This window comes from Phalacrocorax carbo, chromosome 1, assembly GCF_963921805.1.
Source record: "Phalacrocorax carbo chromosome 1, bPhaCar2.1, whole genome shotgun sequence".
NCBI lineage: Eukaryota > Metazoa > Chordata > Aves > Suliformes > Phalacrocoracidae > Phalacrocorax > Phalacrocorax carbo.
This window is the reverse complement of record NC_087513.1, coordinates 44340694-44356940: the sequence shown is the minus strand read 5'-3', so window position 1 is coordinate 44356940 and position 16247 is coordinate 44340694. Positions and strand designations below refer to the sequence as shown.

At 36.9% G+C, this 16247-nt stretch overlaps 1 protein-coding gene across 3 annotated transcripts in view; it reads left to right on the top strand.

Annotated features, from left to right (window-relative positions):
• Positions 1–16247, top strand: part of PPP1R12A (protein phosphatase 1 regulatory subunit 12A) — a 123894-nt gene that overhangs the window by 35194 nt on the left and 72453 nt on the right. For all 3 annotated transcript variants that reach the window (XM_064450133.1, XM_064450140.1, XM_064450124.1), the window contains exon 2: positions 11535–11665. In XM_064450133.1, coding sequence (XP_064306203.1) covers positions 11535–11665 — 131 coding nt within the window. The remainder of the gene's footprint in view (positions 1–11534; positions 11666–16247) is intronic.

The window sequence follows — 16247 nt, the reverse complement described above, 5'->3', positions numbered from 1 at the left end:
TTTCATGTAAGTTATTTTAGAAGACTGTTTAGCAAATTTAGCAAAGGCACAGCATGAGAACACCCTTATTTAACTTAGAGGGGATTCCTGAAGTGCCTAGTCTGACTCAAATTTTGGCTTTAGGTCTAGTCTGAGTTGATCTTATCCTTGCAGAGGATTTATTTAAGTCTCGGTGACCTTTGTTTGCTGCAAGTATCTTACCTACTGGGGATCACAGTGACATTTCTTTGTGCAGATTAAATGAGAAAAAAAGGCTTTGGACAGGTTGTTCCAAGTGATGCTGTGTGTTTCCCTACAATGTGGAATATGAAAATGTATAAGGAAATTACCTGACACTGAATTTTTTAGCATTTTCTGTGTGGTGCCCTGAACAATTCCTTCAAACTTTCAGCAGATCAGAAAGCAAACCAGGCCCCAGTTTCTTTAGGCTTTATGCGGAATATATTTCTGAAGTCAGAAATCAATTGAGCTATTTTAAAATGTAGCTATTTATATAAGTGTGTACCACAGCCAGTGTTTTCTAAAAAGGAATATTAGAGAGCTGCTTCTTGGTTTTTTTCTGTTGAAAAGTGAGGTTAAGATGCATGTACATTACTGATGAGTGAGGAACATACTGTGCTGTCTTTAGATGTTTAAGATGCTAACAGGATTATCCTGGAGGTTTATCAACATGTCTGTGTTGCCCTGCTTCGGAGCTAGGGCTGCCCTTAGGAGCACTGAGGTGTTACTTCTGCTACACCTGGCAAAGGTGGTGCCTGACACCTGCAGGGTTGTGAGGACTGGAAGCTGCAGGTTTCTCACCTTGTTACCATCTGAATAGACAAAATATGTATTAAAAGTTACAGTTTTAAGAAACAGCAACTGCTTGATATTTACTGTAACAAGTTTGGCTTATTTGCTTTTGGATGATTTCACTAAACTATTTAATTGGTTGTTAGACAGTCCTTGGTTTTCTGCTAAAATTTTAGTGACACTCTCAGAATACTCCGCCTTCATCCTGAACATGCTGATTTGCAGCCTACCGAGACTTAGTAGTGTTTTTGAAGAGCTGAAAATACTTTCCAATTGATCTAGTCATTTCAGTGAATCACAAGTTTGATCGTAAATGATAAAATTTACTGGGGTTTATAGTGGAGAAGGATAGCTTTTCTTTTCCCAGTCTAGGAACAGAAAGTAGGAGTAGCAATATAGTCTTCCCTTACAAATGAAAAATTATGAGAAACAATTAGTTATGTTTCCTCTTTATATGTGGTACTACCTTTGTTTAATTGGTTTTGTGTACAAAATGCAGTTTTGATTGATATATTTGCCACATTTAAGATAATTTGATAAGTGTTTAAGCAATTCAAAATGCCTCTTTTACTTCTAATGTAGTTCTTATTTGCATCAGGAAATACTGATTGTATTAATTAAACATTATTGTATTAATTTAACATTAATTATTAAACATTATTGTATTAAATTTTAAAATATAGAATGTATGTAAATCTGACAAACCATCATACTTCATATGTACTTCTTAATTCTATTATGTTAAATTGAATTATACAAATTAGTTGTTTATTTGCATAGATTCCTCTACGTAGGGAGTAAAAAAAGCCCTGAATGATACCAGCTTTATCAGCTTACTAAAAATATGCTTTTACTTCTAATATATTGTATAACGATGAGGATAAAACCACAGATGGCAAGTGCTAATTGAATGAAGAATTCATAGGTGTGTAGTTGCAAATTTGAGTGTCTTACTACTTTTTGTACCTGTAAACTTGGTTTCTTCTGTTAAAGGTGTTTTTTACTGTCAACAGTATGTCTAGTAGGAAAGTAAGCATAGAAAAAGTCTGTCTTGGTTAGTTTAGTATGCCCTATCAACATGGGTATTTTTTCCCTTAGTGGGATGTTCTTATTAATCAATGTTATTACTTTTAACCTGCTCAGTTTTTCCACTTGGCTAAAATTAGAAAGCAATGAGAACTTCCCCTAGATCCTACTAAAGCAGAAGATTAAGCTGACAACTAGATCACTAATGTAGCCCATAAGAGTTCACACTGGAGTGCTGATAAATGTGGTCAGCTTTACTTTCTTCCAAGGCAGCCCAGTTTTCCTCTCTGAAGAACTCAGAGCTGTACAGAGGTAATAGTCAGAAGCAGAGGAAAAAAAGGAAAACTTGGCACATGTGGTTTAAATTTAATGCAAGGAACATAAAAGTGAACAAACCTGTTTGTTTACATAAACAGATTCTTCTAGTAAGTTTTCTGGATGCCTTTTTGTTTTGCTAGATGATTAGTTTGGTTAAGAATGTGTATTAGAGGGTATCAGTATGTTAGGTGTTTTAGATTGAAAGGCAGCTTTAGCTCATGAACTTGTTTGGTTGCCCATATGCTAAAAGGCAGATTATGTTTACTCATGAAAAATTTTAAGTACTTGAAATATGATTGGCATATTCTTCAATTTGACTGGACAGAAATACATATATAATATGACACTGCCTTGTCTTCTCAAATTTAATCTTTACACATTGTGTGACCATGAAAACGAATCGCTATCTGCCAAAGTTATAACAGTGAATGCTTAATGAAAGCATAGCTGCATGATGGCACTGTATTTCTATAGTATGAAAAATTTGTTTACTCCTAAAAACCATTTCTTTTCAATGAATAAAGACTGCTTCCATACCTGTCAGGAGGTAGATGTGGAGGGTTGTATGTCTGTGTCCTACGAAGCGTGGCGCATCAGCCACAACTGTTGAAATTGTCTCGGAAAGCAAACTGCGAAGGGCTGGAAGAGTGAGAAAGCCATTTGTGAAATTAATGTATCTGAAATCCGGTTCTGGATTTCACTCCTAAATTCACTGATTTGGTGCTCCTGGACAAAGGAAGTAGGTTTCAACAACGTGTAACTAAAACAAGAATCTGTCGTACGTGATTTGTATGTACCTATGTATGCTGTCTAGGTCTTCGGGGCTCAGGAATTTGTACATCTTACTAGCTGTAATACCATGCCATCAGTCAGATATTCATTTGTCTGTTTCGCGTGGTAAACTCATGGTCTTTCACCTGCAGAGTGGTTATAAAGCTGTCCAAGAAACCTGCATCTACATTTAAAAGCAAGTTCTGCTGTACCACAGAATGTACTAATTTTGTTTTGAAATTGAAGGAAACCAGAAGGAACGGCAGAAGTTGTTTCTCAGATGCTTAATATCAGGAATTTAAGGGAGAGCCTCATTTGTGTGAGGTTTAAGCAAAGGTTGCTTCATAGAGTCCTTTGTGTCCCGTATCGTCACCAACTTTGTGTCAATGTATTTAGCCAGGAGAAGAAAGGGAATTCAGGCAAATAAATCTGCTCTAGTATCAGCATTTCAGTTTTTGAATGCTGTTTGGTTTGATCTCTTCTAAAATAATTTTGTAAGGGCTAGCAGTTTTTTCCATGACATCTCATTTTTCCGGGATTGTTTGGGTTTTTTTGGCAGACTTTTTCCAGATTTTTTTTTTGGCAGGCTGTCCTGAGATTTTTCGAGTTGAAATAAATGAATGCCATTGAAGTTTAACACTAAACATTCAGTACATTTGAAACATTAAGTTTTAATTAAGAGAACTTTTAGTGTGGGAATTTCAAGTGTTCCTGAAAATAGATTTGCACATAGCTAAAAAAGGAAACAAATGTTTATCTGAAAGTAGATTTGGAAGTAATACTAGGTAGTCTGGAATAGTTGGTTTTTTTTTTTTCAGCAAAAACAGGAAAGCAGGCATTAGACTGGGTTGTTTTGTCCATATAATGTCTGTCAGAGTAAGTCTTCATCCATTACTGGGATTGCTGATGGAAATGCTAACATCTCTGGCTATAGAAAATAACATGCTATGGCCAACTCTCCTCTTCCCCTTATCTCGGCAGGAGGTTAGAGGACAAGAATAATTCTATTTCTACTTGAAGCATGCTAAAACTACTGAAATATACGTATTCTATTACAGTCCTGATTAAGAACTACGATTAAGCATTCATTAGGGTTTATATAGTGGAAAGTCCCTAAGAAATCAGTTTTATAACATGCAGATTGTATCAGCCTCAACAGCGATAGATTTTAGTGTTTTTCATGAAATGTGACCTTAATTAAATTTACAGGTTTAACTATAAATTACAAACGAGCAAAGCTTAAGGGCATGTAATTAATTTAGTAGTTCAGTGTAACAGAGAAAACAAGGCAAAATTGTAGTTAGAAATTACATTATGCTCTTACTGAATATTTGAGCTAAACTGATTTTGCGTAGCTTCTGGTTTAATCTACCTCTTGGAGCTGAAATAAAATCTAAGTGAACTTCTATTGAGATATACTCATGCATATGACAAGGTGTTTACATGAAGTGGAATTAATAGCTAGAGAAGTTTGAATTCTGGGATGATTTGTCTATTTTTGTCAATGTTTGACAGTTCTGTAGCATTTGAATTAAGTAATGATGGTTAATGGGTGCTCGGTTTCAATAGTCTCTGCATGCCTTCCCCATGAGGCTTGAATGGACATGAAACGTTGCATCAGCCTCAAGTGGTGTTTTCTTCTGAGGAGAAAGTGTCTTGCCCACCTGCTTCTGGAAGTGTCTGAAAGCTTCTCATTTTCTACACTTAGAAGTGAAGCATTTCCAAGCAATTCTCCAGAGATAAGTTTTCTGCCCTGCAGTGGGAGAAAGGGAGAAAGAATTTATGCCAAGATTGCATTATATTCTGGGGTGAGAGAAATACAAACAATAAGCTTGAAAATGCTGGAATTTGCAGAAGCAATGAGATGCTCTTGAAATTATTTGTTGAGTTATTGGATATGGCAGCTATCACTTTAACAATTCTGCATGGACCAGCTCTCCAGGATTTTAAGTATTAGGTCATTATTAACTGAAAGTAACACAGTCCTGCATCATGCACACAATATTTACAAACAAGTTAAAATAATACTAGTGTAGCAAAAGGGTAATATTACTAGTTTATCAAGAATATTTGCGTGGTAAACTGTTCTATTTTTATTAGTAAGCATGCTTTAAAAAAGTAAAAGATTCAATCCTTTGTCAGTATGCAGAGATACCTGGTATGATCCCAGCTCACTGAAAAAATAGAAGCTGTGACTTGTGGGTTGGCTAAATGAACACTGGAAAGATTGCACTTAATTTCATAATTGAGCAACATTTGTCATTTGTAATACTAGATTAATGCCTGAAGTTCTGTTACAACACCAAAACCGCCCTGTTTCTTACCGTAAATGTGGACATCAACAGCCTTTCCACCCTGCGAGTACTATATTAAAAAGGATACTCAGCAAATGTAAAATATGTGCTTTTATAGTTATTTCTTAAATAGTAAATAAGTGTAGTAATCACTAGTATTTCATGACCTAATATGTTGGTTATCCTAGAAGTGTTCCCAAATATTCAGTGAGTCTTAGGACACTGTCATTACTAATAATAGACTCTTAAGATGTTATACTTTGTACCTAAACATTGAATTAATAACCTATGAATGAATTTAAGGTGCAAATAAATATTTCTCCTTTGTTCTAGTGGCTGTAACTGCCAGGTTACCTCAAATCTGTAGCTTGGAAGTTAGATAAGGCTTATGTTTTCATTTCATATGCCTTACTGCCGCTTCGCTTGTTTGTGCTGCATTCTTAATTAATGTGCAGCATAAATATACGACCTACCAAAAGTGGGAAATGTTGCTCAAGCTTATTTTGGATCTTTTGACTAAATTTCCTTTTATACCTTCTCAGTTAGTGGTTTATTGAAAGAAAAAGGTAAAATTAAGAATAGCAATATGTAAGCTTATTCTTCTTTTTTCACAAGGAGGGTGAAGATGAACAGAAGATGTTTGTAAACAGTGTGACTAGTGAACAGTGATGTCCTTTGCCCTAACAAAACCTTTCCTCATGGGGACAAAAATCACTGCAGACCGAGACCAGTGTTCAGGCTGTAGGAATTATCTGGCGGTGCTGAGCTCACTGGAGGGCCAGCAAGAGGACCCAGCTAGGAGGGGTAACTGTGCACTACTCTGTGGCAGCATTATTTCAGAGGACTTATCCTTTAACCACCGCTTCATGACAAGTAGAGAGTTGAATTCTCTTCAGCCTCTATTTCTGTCTCAATTTCAATTGAAATTGCTGAGGGAGGGAGAACAGCCAGGTAGACAGAGTGAATTATGTGATTTCCTGAGGAAGTCTGTACACACAAGAAAGTAGGCTAAAATGTGTTGTAAATTTAAAAGTGAGAGTGGTAGAGGTGGTTGCAAATTTAGAACCCTGTTCTTTGAAAAGTGTCAGTTTGAAACAAGAAGCTTTAACACAGGGTTTGTAATGGGTGAAATTTCATAGTAAAATGAAATTTAGTTTCTCTGATAGTGGAATTAGGACATGGAGATGAATTTCAGAACAAGGCTGCTTCTCTGAATATAAAAAACATCCTTAATATAATCAAAGCAAATAATTCTGCCTTAATCAAGTAAAGATAATAGTATATTGCTCTCCTTTTCTTATTTTATTTAATTTTAAATTCTAACTGCTTTTCTGATCCACTCAGATCCAGTTCAGCAAAGTATGTCAGCATAGCTATAAGGGTGTGGTGTGTGATGGCCGAGGAAACAAGCAATCCAGCATGAAGAGAATAGCAACCACTTTTACTAGCTCTGCTGTTAGGTGTGGATGCCCTCCCTTAGTTTGATTCTTGGGTACATTAACAAAGATGTTAATGTCCTGCTTAGTTCCATTGGACTGACTGGATTTGGCTCACTGGATAAATCAAAGGAAGGGATAAACTGTTCTCCAGGCCACTGCGTGAGGTCTTTCTCCTGTTTCCAGCATTCCCACAGGAATTCAGAATGGTTGTTTGGCTTGTTTTATCCCTTCAAGTCTAATGTATTACTCTGTGTTCGTATTTTTGACTTCTTTCTGTACTGAGGAAAGTAAGGAAAAATGAAGTGTGGTGACAGATTAAACATACATAGTTTATTTTCTGCTATTAGAGGCAAAAGATCTTAATTTGTGGACTAGATCAGGATACCGATCAGGTGACAGTAAAAGGTAGGTTCTGCTCTCTAGAAAACACTGGTGAAAAACTGAATGTCTAAACCTCATTAGATGTCATTACCTCATTAGATCTCATCGTTGATGAAAAACAACGAAGACTGTAGTCCAGTATAAGATACATACTGTACAGCTTTGCTGCATGTATATGGGACAGTAGACTCTCTGATTGCTTCTCTCTTTCCCGACAAGATTTCAGATTTTTTAAAAAAATACAGACTTGTTTTTCCCATCTTTTGGGGAGGAGTACTGTCTGCTGAATTCTTTGTGTGGTTACTCACTGAGGGACCAAGCAGTCTAGATATCTCTTTTAAAGTTACCTATTTTAGGGTTACTCCTAACTTAAGTTTACCCATCACCTGTACACTTAACACCTGATAGTCAGGAGAGCCAGCTGGATCCCACGCCACTTGCACCAGGATACAAAGTCGTGGTGAATACAGTTAAAATCTAGCATGTTCAGCAGGCATCTGGTTATCCCCTTTGCAGTGATCAGAAAGTGTTTCTGGGAAAAGTTTGAAATGTTGTTTCACTTAACATAGGCACGTTGTTTCCAGGACAAGTTGGACCCCCCTAGGGTTGGCCTGTGTGGGAGCCAGGCGTTGTTGATTTTTGCTGGTCTTTGCAGTCCAGGTTTCAGGTCGTTGTACAAATAAGAAGCGGTTTTCTTTCCTTGGCCTTAATATACTTCCTTTGAGGTTTCATCTCTGTTCTTATCAGAAAAGGTAACCAGACTTTGTATTATCAACTTTGATTTATTTTGCTTTCTTTGTGACTAATTAGCCTAGTTTCTAAATTAGTTCCCAAAGGAAATGAGGTTTATATGGTCGCACTGTCCAGCTGTTGTTCTGTTTGGGGCCCGCTGGCTAACTTCCATCAAATTTGGCAGGATGATGAGTGCTTCATGCAGAAGTGCTGCCTTTCTACCAGTTTGTGGTGGCTGGGAGCGGGGCTGAGAGACAGAACCAGTGCATGGGATGAAGATAATCTTGAGCATGAGCTCCCATGCTCTTCTGCTTGCCCCAGGGGCTAGCTGGTGCATGTGCTCTGCAGATGTGGTGGTTAGCAAGCACTCGGAAGGAGCTTTAGGACAACCTGCTGTTTCACTAAGTGGTTGCTGAGGCTCTAAGGTGGGAACTAAGGACCGTGAAGGGAGAGACTGGGGATGGGGAGATGAATGCCAAGAACCGAGATTAATCCTAGAAAGATCATAGCAGACATGGAAGAGGAAGGCCTGTGGCTATCTGCCCTGTGTCGAGACTGGGACAGAAGTCATCATGCGAATTTATCTTTTTAGTTGCTGTAACGTCAGTGGAACTCTTTTTATTTACATCTTGCATGTACATTGCTTTTTCCTTTGTACTACTTTCAGGCTCAGGTCTAGAAGAGCAGACTTCTTGGAGGCTGTTGCTTTAAGTTTATCTTGCTGTTCTGACAAGCTTTCCTTCTGGGGTTGAGATGTCAGTCTTTAACAACAGAGCACTTCTGGCACTTGATAAATACTGCTTTTAGAAGTGACTATGAAGATAGCACCATGACAATCAGGGTAGAAATGGAAAAACAATGAGATAAAATTTCTTTTGCAACATTTGTTTCTTGGCTTTCTGAAATAAGGTACCTGCTGATAGTCAGAGGTTTCTTTAATATGGAAAGTCCTGATAATTATAGGGTCCATCAAACACCTGTGGTGCTGTTAAGGTGAAAAAGGGGACAAGGAGAAATAAAATGTATTATATAGGTATTCTTCAGCAACAGGATCAATTGCGTTTGCTTTCCTTCACCTGGAGGCCACAGTGGGTTTTCTATCAAATATTTCATGTACAAGGCTCATTTTTAAGTAATCTTTGTTAAAGGAAGCTCAAAGGTCATATTATTTAAATTACACAACTGTCTTCCATTTCATTAACTTCAGCTTCTGTGGCTCCTGTTGTCCCGTAACATTGTTAGAACAGTTGTTCAGGCTGTATAATCAGTTACGAGGAACATTATTTAAACCTCACAAATGTGATCACTAGTCATGCCAGTACTTTCCCATTTGCATATGCAAGTAGATTCTTTTATTATCTTAATAGTTACTTTTCTACCATCCTAATATATATAATCTCACCGATTGTTTATCTTTGCTTGTCATGAATGTTCAATCTCTGATAATACATGAGAAGTGTATTTGAGCTCTCCTGATTCTTGCCATGTATGGCACAATAAACTGCCCAAATTTGGTCAAATATTTTTAGCCACTTAGTCATATGTCTTTTAATGTGCTGCATATGTAAGCTTTTGATTCACTTAGCAACAGTATTTTTATGAGTATGTCTTGCCAGTTTTTTCTTATGTATACTTGAAAAATGGGCAAGGATTATTCTGTGTTGGGTTCTGTCACAACCAGATGGTCTGGCTTTTTTTTTTTCTGTAATTGTGCTAATCAATTTTAAGATATCCTTTTTCACAGATTATGGGTTTTAGAGGATTTTAAGATACATGAGTATGCAGCATATTGAAATGTAGTATGAAAAGATCTATATTTTTAAATGTTTAGGCAATTTCAAAGTTTTCTGGTATACATTTATTTTTCTTAAAATAAATTGGTGAATATTATGATACATAGGCTATTAATGGTCAGGCAAGTTGGATATCCAGAAAAACTAGATATATGGTATGTGTGAATTATGACTAGGTTAATGTTTCTATTAAGTGTAAACATCTGTGTTTCTTGAATTTGTTTTCCTCCTGAACTGAGTTCTGATGTTTTGCATTTAGTTCCTTTTTGTTTAAGTAACAAAATGCCTCGCAAAGGGAGGCGATTCTCTTCTTTCAGAGCTTGTTACTGGCATATAAGCATTATACACTGATGACAAGTGGAAGAAATTGAAGATAATATGCTGGAGGAATTTGTAGTCTTTATTGTTGGGAGTATGTTCATAAATTATTTTCTTAAAAGATTTGCTGATTTTAGGGATGGATATGACTAAAAAGATAATTTTAAAAGTCCTTTAGGGAGGCAGTTTTCAAGAATACCTGAAAAGGTAGGAAGGTTTTTGAATGTTTTCTCTCAATAATATGTTTTTGTTTTTAATTGAAAAACATAATGTAAGCAGTGTACTGCAGTCTAGTTGCAGTCTAGCTGCAAGTTTGTGGATGAATATGTCCAGACGAGACTCGTTGTTAAAACAGTTCTGTGTTGCATTCTAAACAAAGCCTTAAGTTTGTACCTAACTAAAGCAAATGGGGTCAAAGAGGAGTAATTTCTTGCTGTTTTTGTTTGGCTGGTTAAACAGGGCAGCAACACGTCTCTCTTATGTAGTAGCTGTTGCCTGAGCACCTCAGCATGGAGGAAAGCTTCGGGATTCGTCTTTGAAGGCACAATTGCTTAAATAAGGAAAATGAGAATTTTTTTTTCCATAATAAAGCCGTATATAATTTTCAGCCTTTATTGCTGTACAAGTATTCTGAAAAGTAGAATTTATACCTTAATTACATTTAATTAGAGGCATAATTCTCTAGAAGGATTTAGGAGCCTAGCAATGAAAGTTCTCATTTCAGCCTTCTGGTTATGTAGTATTGTTGATTTATTAAGCTAAAAAATTAATACCAGTCTTGTGGGGTCTAGCTGTTTTGAGTCCTTGCTGTCCTGAAATGCAGAGGGACTTTTCTCTCTGTTGCTCTGCCCTTTTAAGGGCAGCAGTATGGAAGTTGGCAAGAAAACTCACTGAGCACCCTGTGAGAAAAATACTCAAACGCAGAGAAGAAAGGCAAAATAGGAGCCAGTCAAGATGGAGATCTGGAGAGCAGCAGTAGTTCTTCATCTGGGCAACACTGTTTCCTTGGTAATTAAGAGATGTGAACAAATGATAATACCTTTGCAATGTGCCAAATTGATACTCCAGTAAGTTTATAAACATCAGTGATTAATAGACTGCTAAAAGATGTATGATGGTATAGAATAGGCTCCAGTAGGAAACAGTAGGGGGCTGCTGAAATGCAACATAGCATCCTCTTCCATACGCCTTAGTCTCGACTGCATTATAATTAAAACCACGTTATGGTATTGTTTTCCAAAGTGCTTACCATCTCTTGGTCACAACAATTCTACTTCATGGCGTAGCTGTTTATTCAATTGTAACATAAGCTCAAGTGAGTGAGCTGGGCCTGGGATGGAGCGAGGGCCTGGGGGCTTTGTAAAGGGAACTGCTTTGTACTGGAGAACAAGGTTGCATTGGGGATTGTAAATGGCTTCTCAGAAAACCAGAAGAAATTTACCTGAGGAAATCATATTTGTTGGTTTTGTTAAACTCTGAATTTGTTCATTTAAGGATTTTTTTAACAAATCTGTAACACCTGCTGCTTTTCTCTCAAATTCTTCCTGTCTTGCTGTCTAACCTCAACAACTAAGCTAAACCCTACTCCCTGAATATGTTGCTTAAAGATGTACAGTATTGTAGAACAACTTTAATATGAACTTATTTCTTAAATCTTTCTTTCTTTATAGGCTTGTATAGATGATAACGTAGATATGGTGAAATTTCTGGTGGAAAATGGAGCAAATATTAATCAACCAGATAATGAAGGCTGGATACCTCTCCATGCAGCTGCTTCCTGTGGATATCTTGATATAGCAGAGTAAGGCTTTTTCCTCTATTTTTGAAATATATGTATTTTGCTGTACATTGTTAGAGGGGCACTAGAAGCAGATGGCATCCATAAATTGTCTTTTTAGTTGCCTCTGGGACGTGTAGTGAGGGAGAATGCTTTTATATTGTGTGTTTGTTGTGAAGTGTGCTATGTGCATAACTATTTGTGCATTGCATTTTCTCTTTCTAATTTTCTTATGTTGTATCTTAGGTAGCTGTAAGATGTAAACATTTAAGACACTTTTAAAATTATTTTCTTCTGTAGAAAGGTCGTTATGGGGGGAGATGCAGGGAGAAAGTTCAAATTTACATTTTATTAATAGTCTGAAACACTATCCTGGGATAAGTCTATGTGTAGGAGATGAATTTTGCAATCGTGTTTGCAGCCTTGAAACTTCTGTTTTTCAGGTGTGGTACAAAATGGTGACTTCTGCTAATTATTTTGGCTGTGGAGCAAAATCTTACAGTTGAAGTTAGATGCCTGTTATGGTATTAGTAATAGTTTACTTAGTACTAAATTCCGGGAGTGGTTTTGTTGTTATTCTTGAAGCCTGTTGAGTGCCACTGAAGATATGCTGAAATCAAATTTTTCCAGATGTTGCCTGTTTTAACCTGAAGTAATGACTGATTTCAGAAAATGTTTGGCATATGTTGTTCAGCACACTGTTCTTGCAGTAAAGAAGGTAATAGTGTCTTTCTGGAGACCTTTCGGTAAACACAAACTTCACTAGTTCTACTCATTGTGTTGACTGATCCAGTGTAAGACTTGGATAAAATAAAAACTAGTATTTTATCATGTAATTATGTTACTGTACTAATTACAGTGGCAGAAGATGGAAATTGTAAATTTAGGGGGTTGTTCATTGATGATCTGTGACTGAGAGGTTTAATTGCTTGAATCTTAAGGAAAAGGAAAAATTCTGGAGACTGTTGTATGTCATTTTCACTGGGAAATTTTTTTGTGTGTGTGTTCATAGAGTGAAGCGCTTTGTATGTCCTTTTCGTAACTTGGACATTGTGTGACCGCTAACTTCTGTAATCTGCCTTTCTACACTATGCAGATGTTTGATGCTGTAATCTCCCTTGCATGCACTCTGGAAGTGTTTACTTGTTGGCTACGCTATGACAAGAATTTCCCTACAAACTGAGATAATATAAGCCTTTCTTCAGCGTAGTGGAGGTAAAACACCTGCCTTTTTCCGCAATAGGAAAAAGTTTAATAAAGGTTCTTGGTTTGGCATTGCAGCCTAATGTAGGCAGATGTTCAGGGAAGAGCGATGTCGCTTGTCCACAAGACAGCTTTTTACTACTGACTTGAGTATCTGAAATCTGTAATATCACTGAAGACTGTCATCTGTTTTTTATTCTCTTAGACAGGGACAGTACCTGAATGCATAGTTTGTATAGATATCCTTTAAAGAAATGAGTTTATTGGAGTACAGTCCTGTGGCATGTGAGACATCTAAGATGTTGGAAGAGCAATGTTTTTAAGGGGCAAGGAGTTTTGGAGATAAGCTGTTGAAACAGATTTCTACATACAGCTGAGAAGGGTAACCTGACCTGAGTGGAGCAATATTTATATCTGATGAGGCCCACAGAGTTTAGATTCTCTTCACACTGCTTCTCCAGGAGCTCAGCTTCAAATAATTTACAAAACTGACAGCAGAATTTGCAGCTGAGGCAAAACTAGTGGAAGACAAAAGGATGATACAATAAATGACTAGAGGTTAGAAATCTCATTTTTATTTGGCCCATAGTACACATTGGGTCCAGCATATGCTTTAGTGATGATGCATCTTCTTGGGAAGCATGAGAATATGTGCTTGTGTGTGTCGGTGGCTGAATCTGATAGGCTTCATTTTTAGCACTACATTTTCTGGTTCATGGAAGAGAGTTTTTAATTTGGGTAAATTATGGAGCTTATATATATAGTTCTGAAAAGATTACAGCTAATGGATTGTCATCTTACTGTCCTATATGATATGGACTAGCATTTTTGTACAGAACATCTTCTGTTCATTTCCTATTTTCTTGTAAGGTGAAGAGAGAGGAGAGTTAGGGAATGGGTTCTGGTGCTTCCTAACTTTGTCAACAAAGAGCTGGGGAGAGTCTGAGCTGTTCTTCCCTTTCTCCTCCTCCGATGGAACTGCCTGTTGCACAGCTTTGTAGAGTTTCTCAAATTGGAAACTCAGCAATCCATTTCTGCTTCCTCTGCTGCCATCTTAAGTCTTCTTAGGACTTCCTTCAGATGTAAATATCTGGAATTTATTTCACTTGAAGTAGCACAATCTGTAAAATCCTCCAAATATGCACATTTAGTTAATATATTTGCTTTGTTTACAATGCTTATATTTTTAAAATTCATAATAAAAATGTAGCATGATAGCATACTTTCATTATTTCAGGTTTTCATGTCTTGAAATCTGAAATTATGTCTAAGAAAACAGCAGAGCTAGGAGATGGAGATATTTTCTCCTAGGAAATGCATTTCTATGTTTAGAATGTAATTTAGGAACTTTCTAGCACTAATTATGTCCTCTGTACGTTAACTATGTTCACCTTTCAACCTTAACATTCTTCATGTATGTGTGTACATCACTTTCTAGGCTTAAAAGAGTGGGAAAGAAAGCAGAACTGTTAACATTGCATCTTGTATGATTCATCACTAGGGTTAGAGTCTATGAAATATAACTGAGATGGTATGTTGGAGTTTGCAGATCTGTTAATAGGATGTAAAAACTTGGTTCCGCTTTCAAAGTTAAAAGTAAAAAAGTTTAATCACTACAAACCTTTATAGTACAATCTTTATCATAGTTTTTCTTCTCCTGATGCTCATTTGACATTCATAGGATTATGTTTGGGGTGGTTGATGTACTTTCTTCGAGAGTGAGAAAAGTTTCTCTTTAGACTGTTTATGATTGAATCAGCACACAAACAGTCTTACACTTTAGCAGTTCTTTCTATGTGTTCCATCCATTTGCTACTAACACACATTTCCTATTATGGACAGTAAATGGGAATGACTGGGAGTCACTCTGGGTTAATTCAAATGGTGCCTACCTATACGATCAATACAGAAACTTTCCCATCTCGCTGTGCTTTCCCTGAACATCTGATTCATTCTCCCTCCCTACCTCCTTAAGTAGCACCTGCTGCTACTCAGATGTTCCTGAGTGAGTGCACCCATGTGCTGGAGATCGGGGAGAAGTACAGGATATGTTGGTGGTAGGGAGCTTCTCTGAAACATTCTGGATGTCTCATAGAGCCACCACTTCAGCCATGTTTTAGCACTGGTCCTATACAAATTGTTAATGGGCTGACTGAATTTGTGGCATGGCCCCCACTTCATGGGTTTTTTATTTTGCTGTTGCTAGCTGCGCTGGCTGGCCAATGGATTTCTCACTGCAAGTGTACTCCCTGTCCCCCTCTGCTGTGTTCACCAGTCCTATGGCATCTTCTGCCAGCAGTACGTCTCCTGTCCCATTTCAGTCTTCTGGTCCTTTGGAACAGCCACCTTCTCTTGAATATGCTTCCCATCCCCTCTAAAAAAATTCATCTTCTAGTTTAAGAAATGTTAGTCTTGTAGAAGCCCACTTCAGGCAGAATACAGCAAGAGAACACAGTTTAGTGTGAATAAGTGTCAGCTGGTTGCAGATAGAGAGTTGTGCTGTAAAAGCAAAAACTCCTCCATGGAGGGCAACTGTTCCTTTTGTTTCCATTGTTGTTTTTGAGATCTGTACATGCTAGGAGTGCTTCAGCTTACTGGAAATTCTTTGAATAGTTTGATTTTATAATTGCCTACTTAAGTTAGTGTTCATCTAGTGTATGATCATGTGAATTAGCTTACAAGTTACTGTAATATGAGCATCTTTTAAATTGGAATTCTTCAAAATTGCCAAAACAGGTGGATTTTGTATAGCATGCTCTCTTTTCTGTTTTTCTCCACTTTTTCATATACAGAAAGCTTTACACAAAGGAGCCCTTTTTTCTCCAGTGGGTTAGTATGAATTAAAAAGTCAGCATCAAATGCTTTGAAAAACTATAGTTATGTGGAAAGAAACTTTAATGCAGGAGGACTTAAACAGAATTTTTGCGTGCATTCTTTAGGGTGGTATTTAATGGATAGGATCCTTAAATTTACCTTTGTAAAATTCTTGTAAAACTGTTTGAGTATATATAATGAATCTTTTTATCTGATAGATATCTTCTACAGTTTAAAAGCTTGTATATTAAATTCCTTTTTAGAACGGAAGAAATGTAATGGAGGAAAAATAGTACAAAGTGGCATTTAAGAAACAGAATTTTAAAATGCTTACTTTTTTATTTCTCTCTGCTTTGTATTCTACCAGATTAATGTAAAATAGATCTGAAATGGTAGAAATTTATTTTCTGTTCTAGAATTAGAGTTTGTGTTAAAAATGTATTTTCTTGTGGGCTTTGTACCATGCCTCGTTGTGAGTGCATAGTTGATGTATTTTGAAGCTTGTTCGCAAGCACTATGGGGCTACAATAAGTTTTACTACTTAGATACGAATGCTTTTTCATTTTCCCCAGAATGAGAGAAGGTGCAT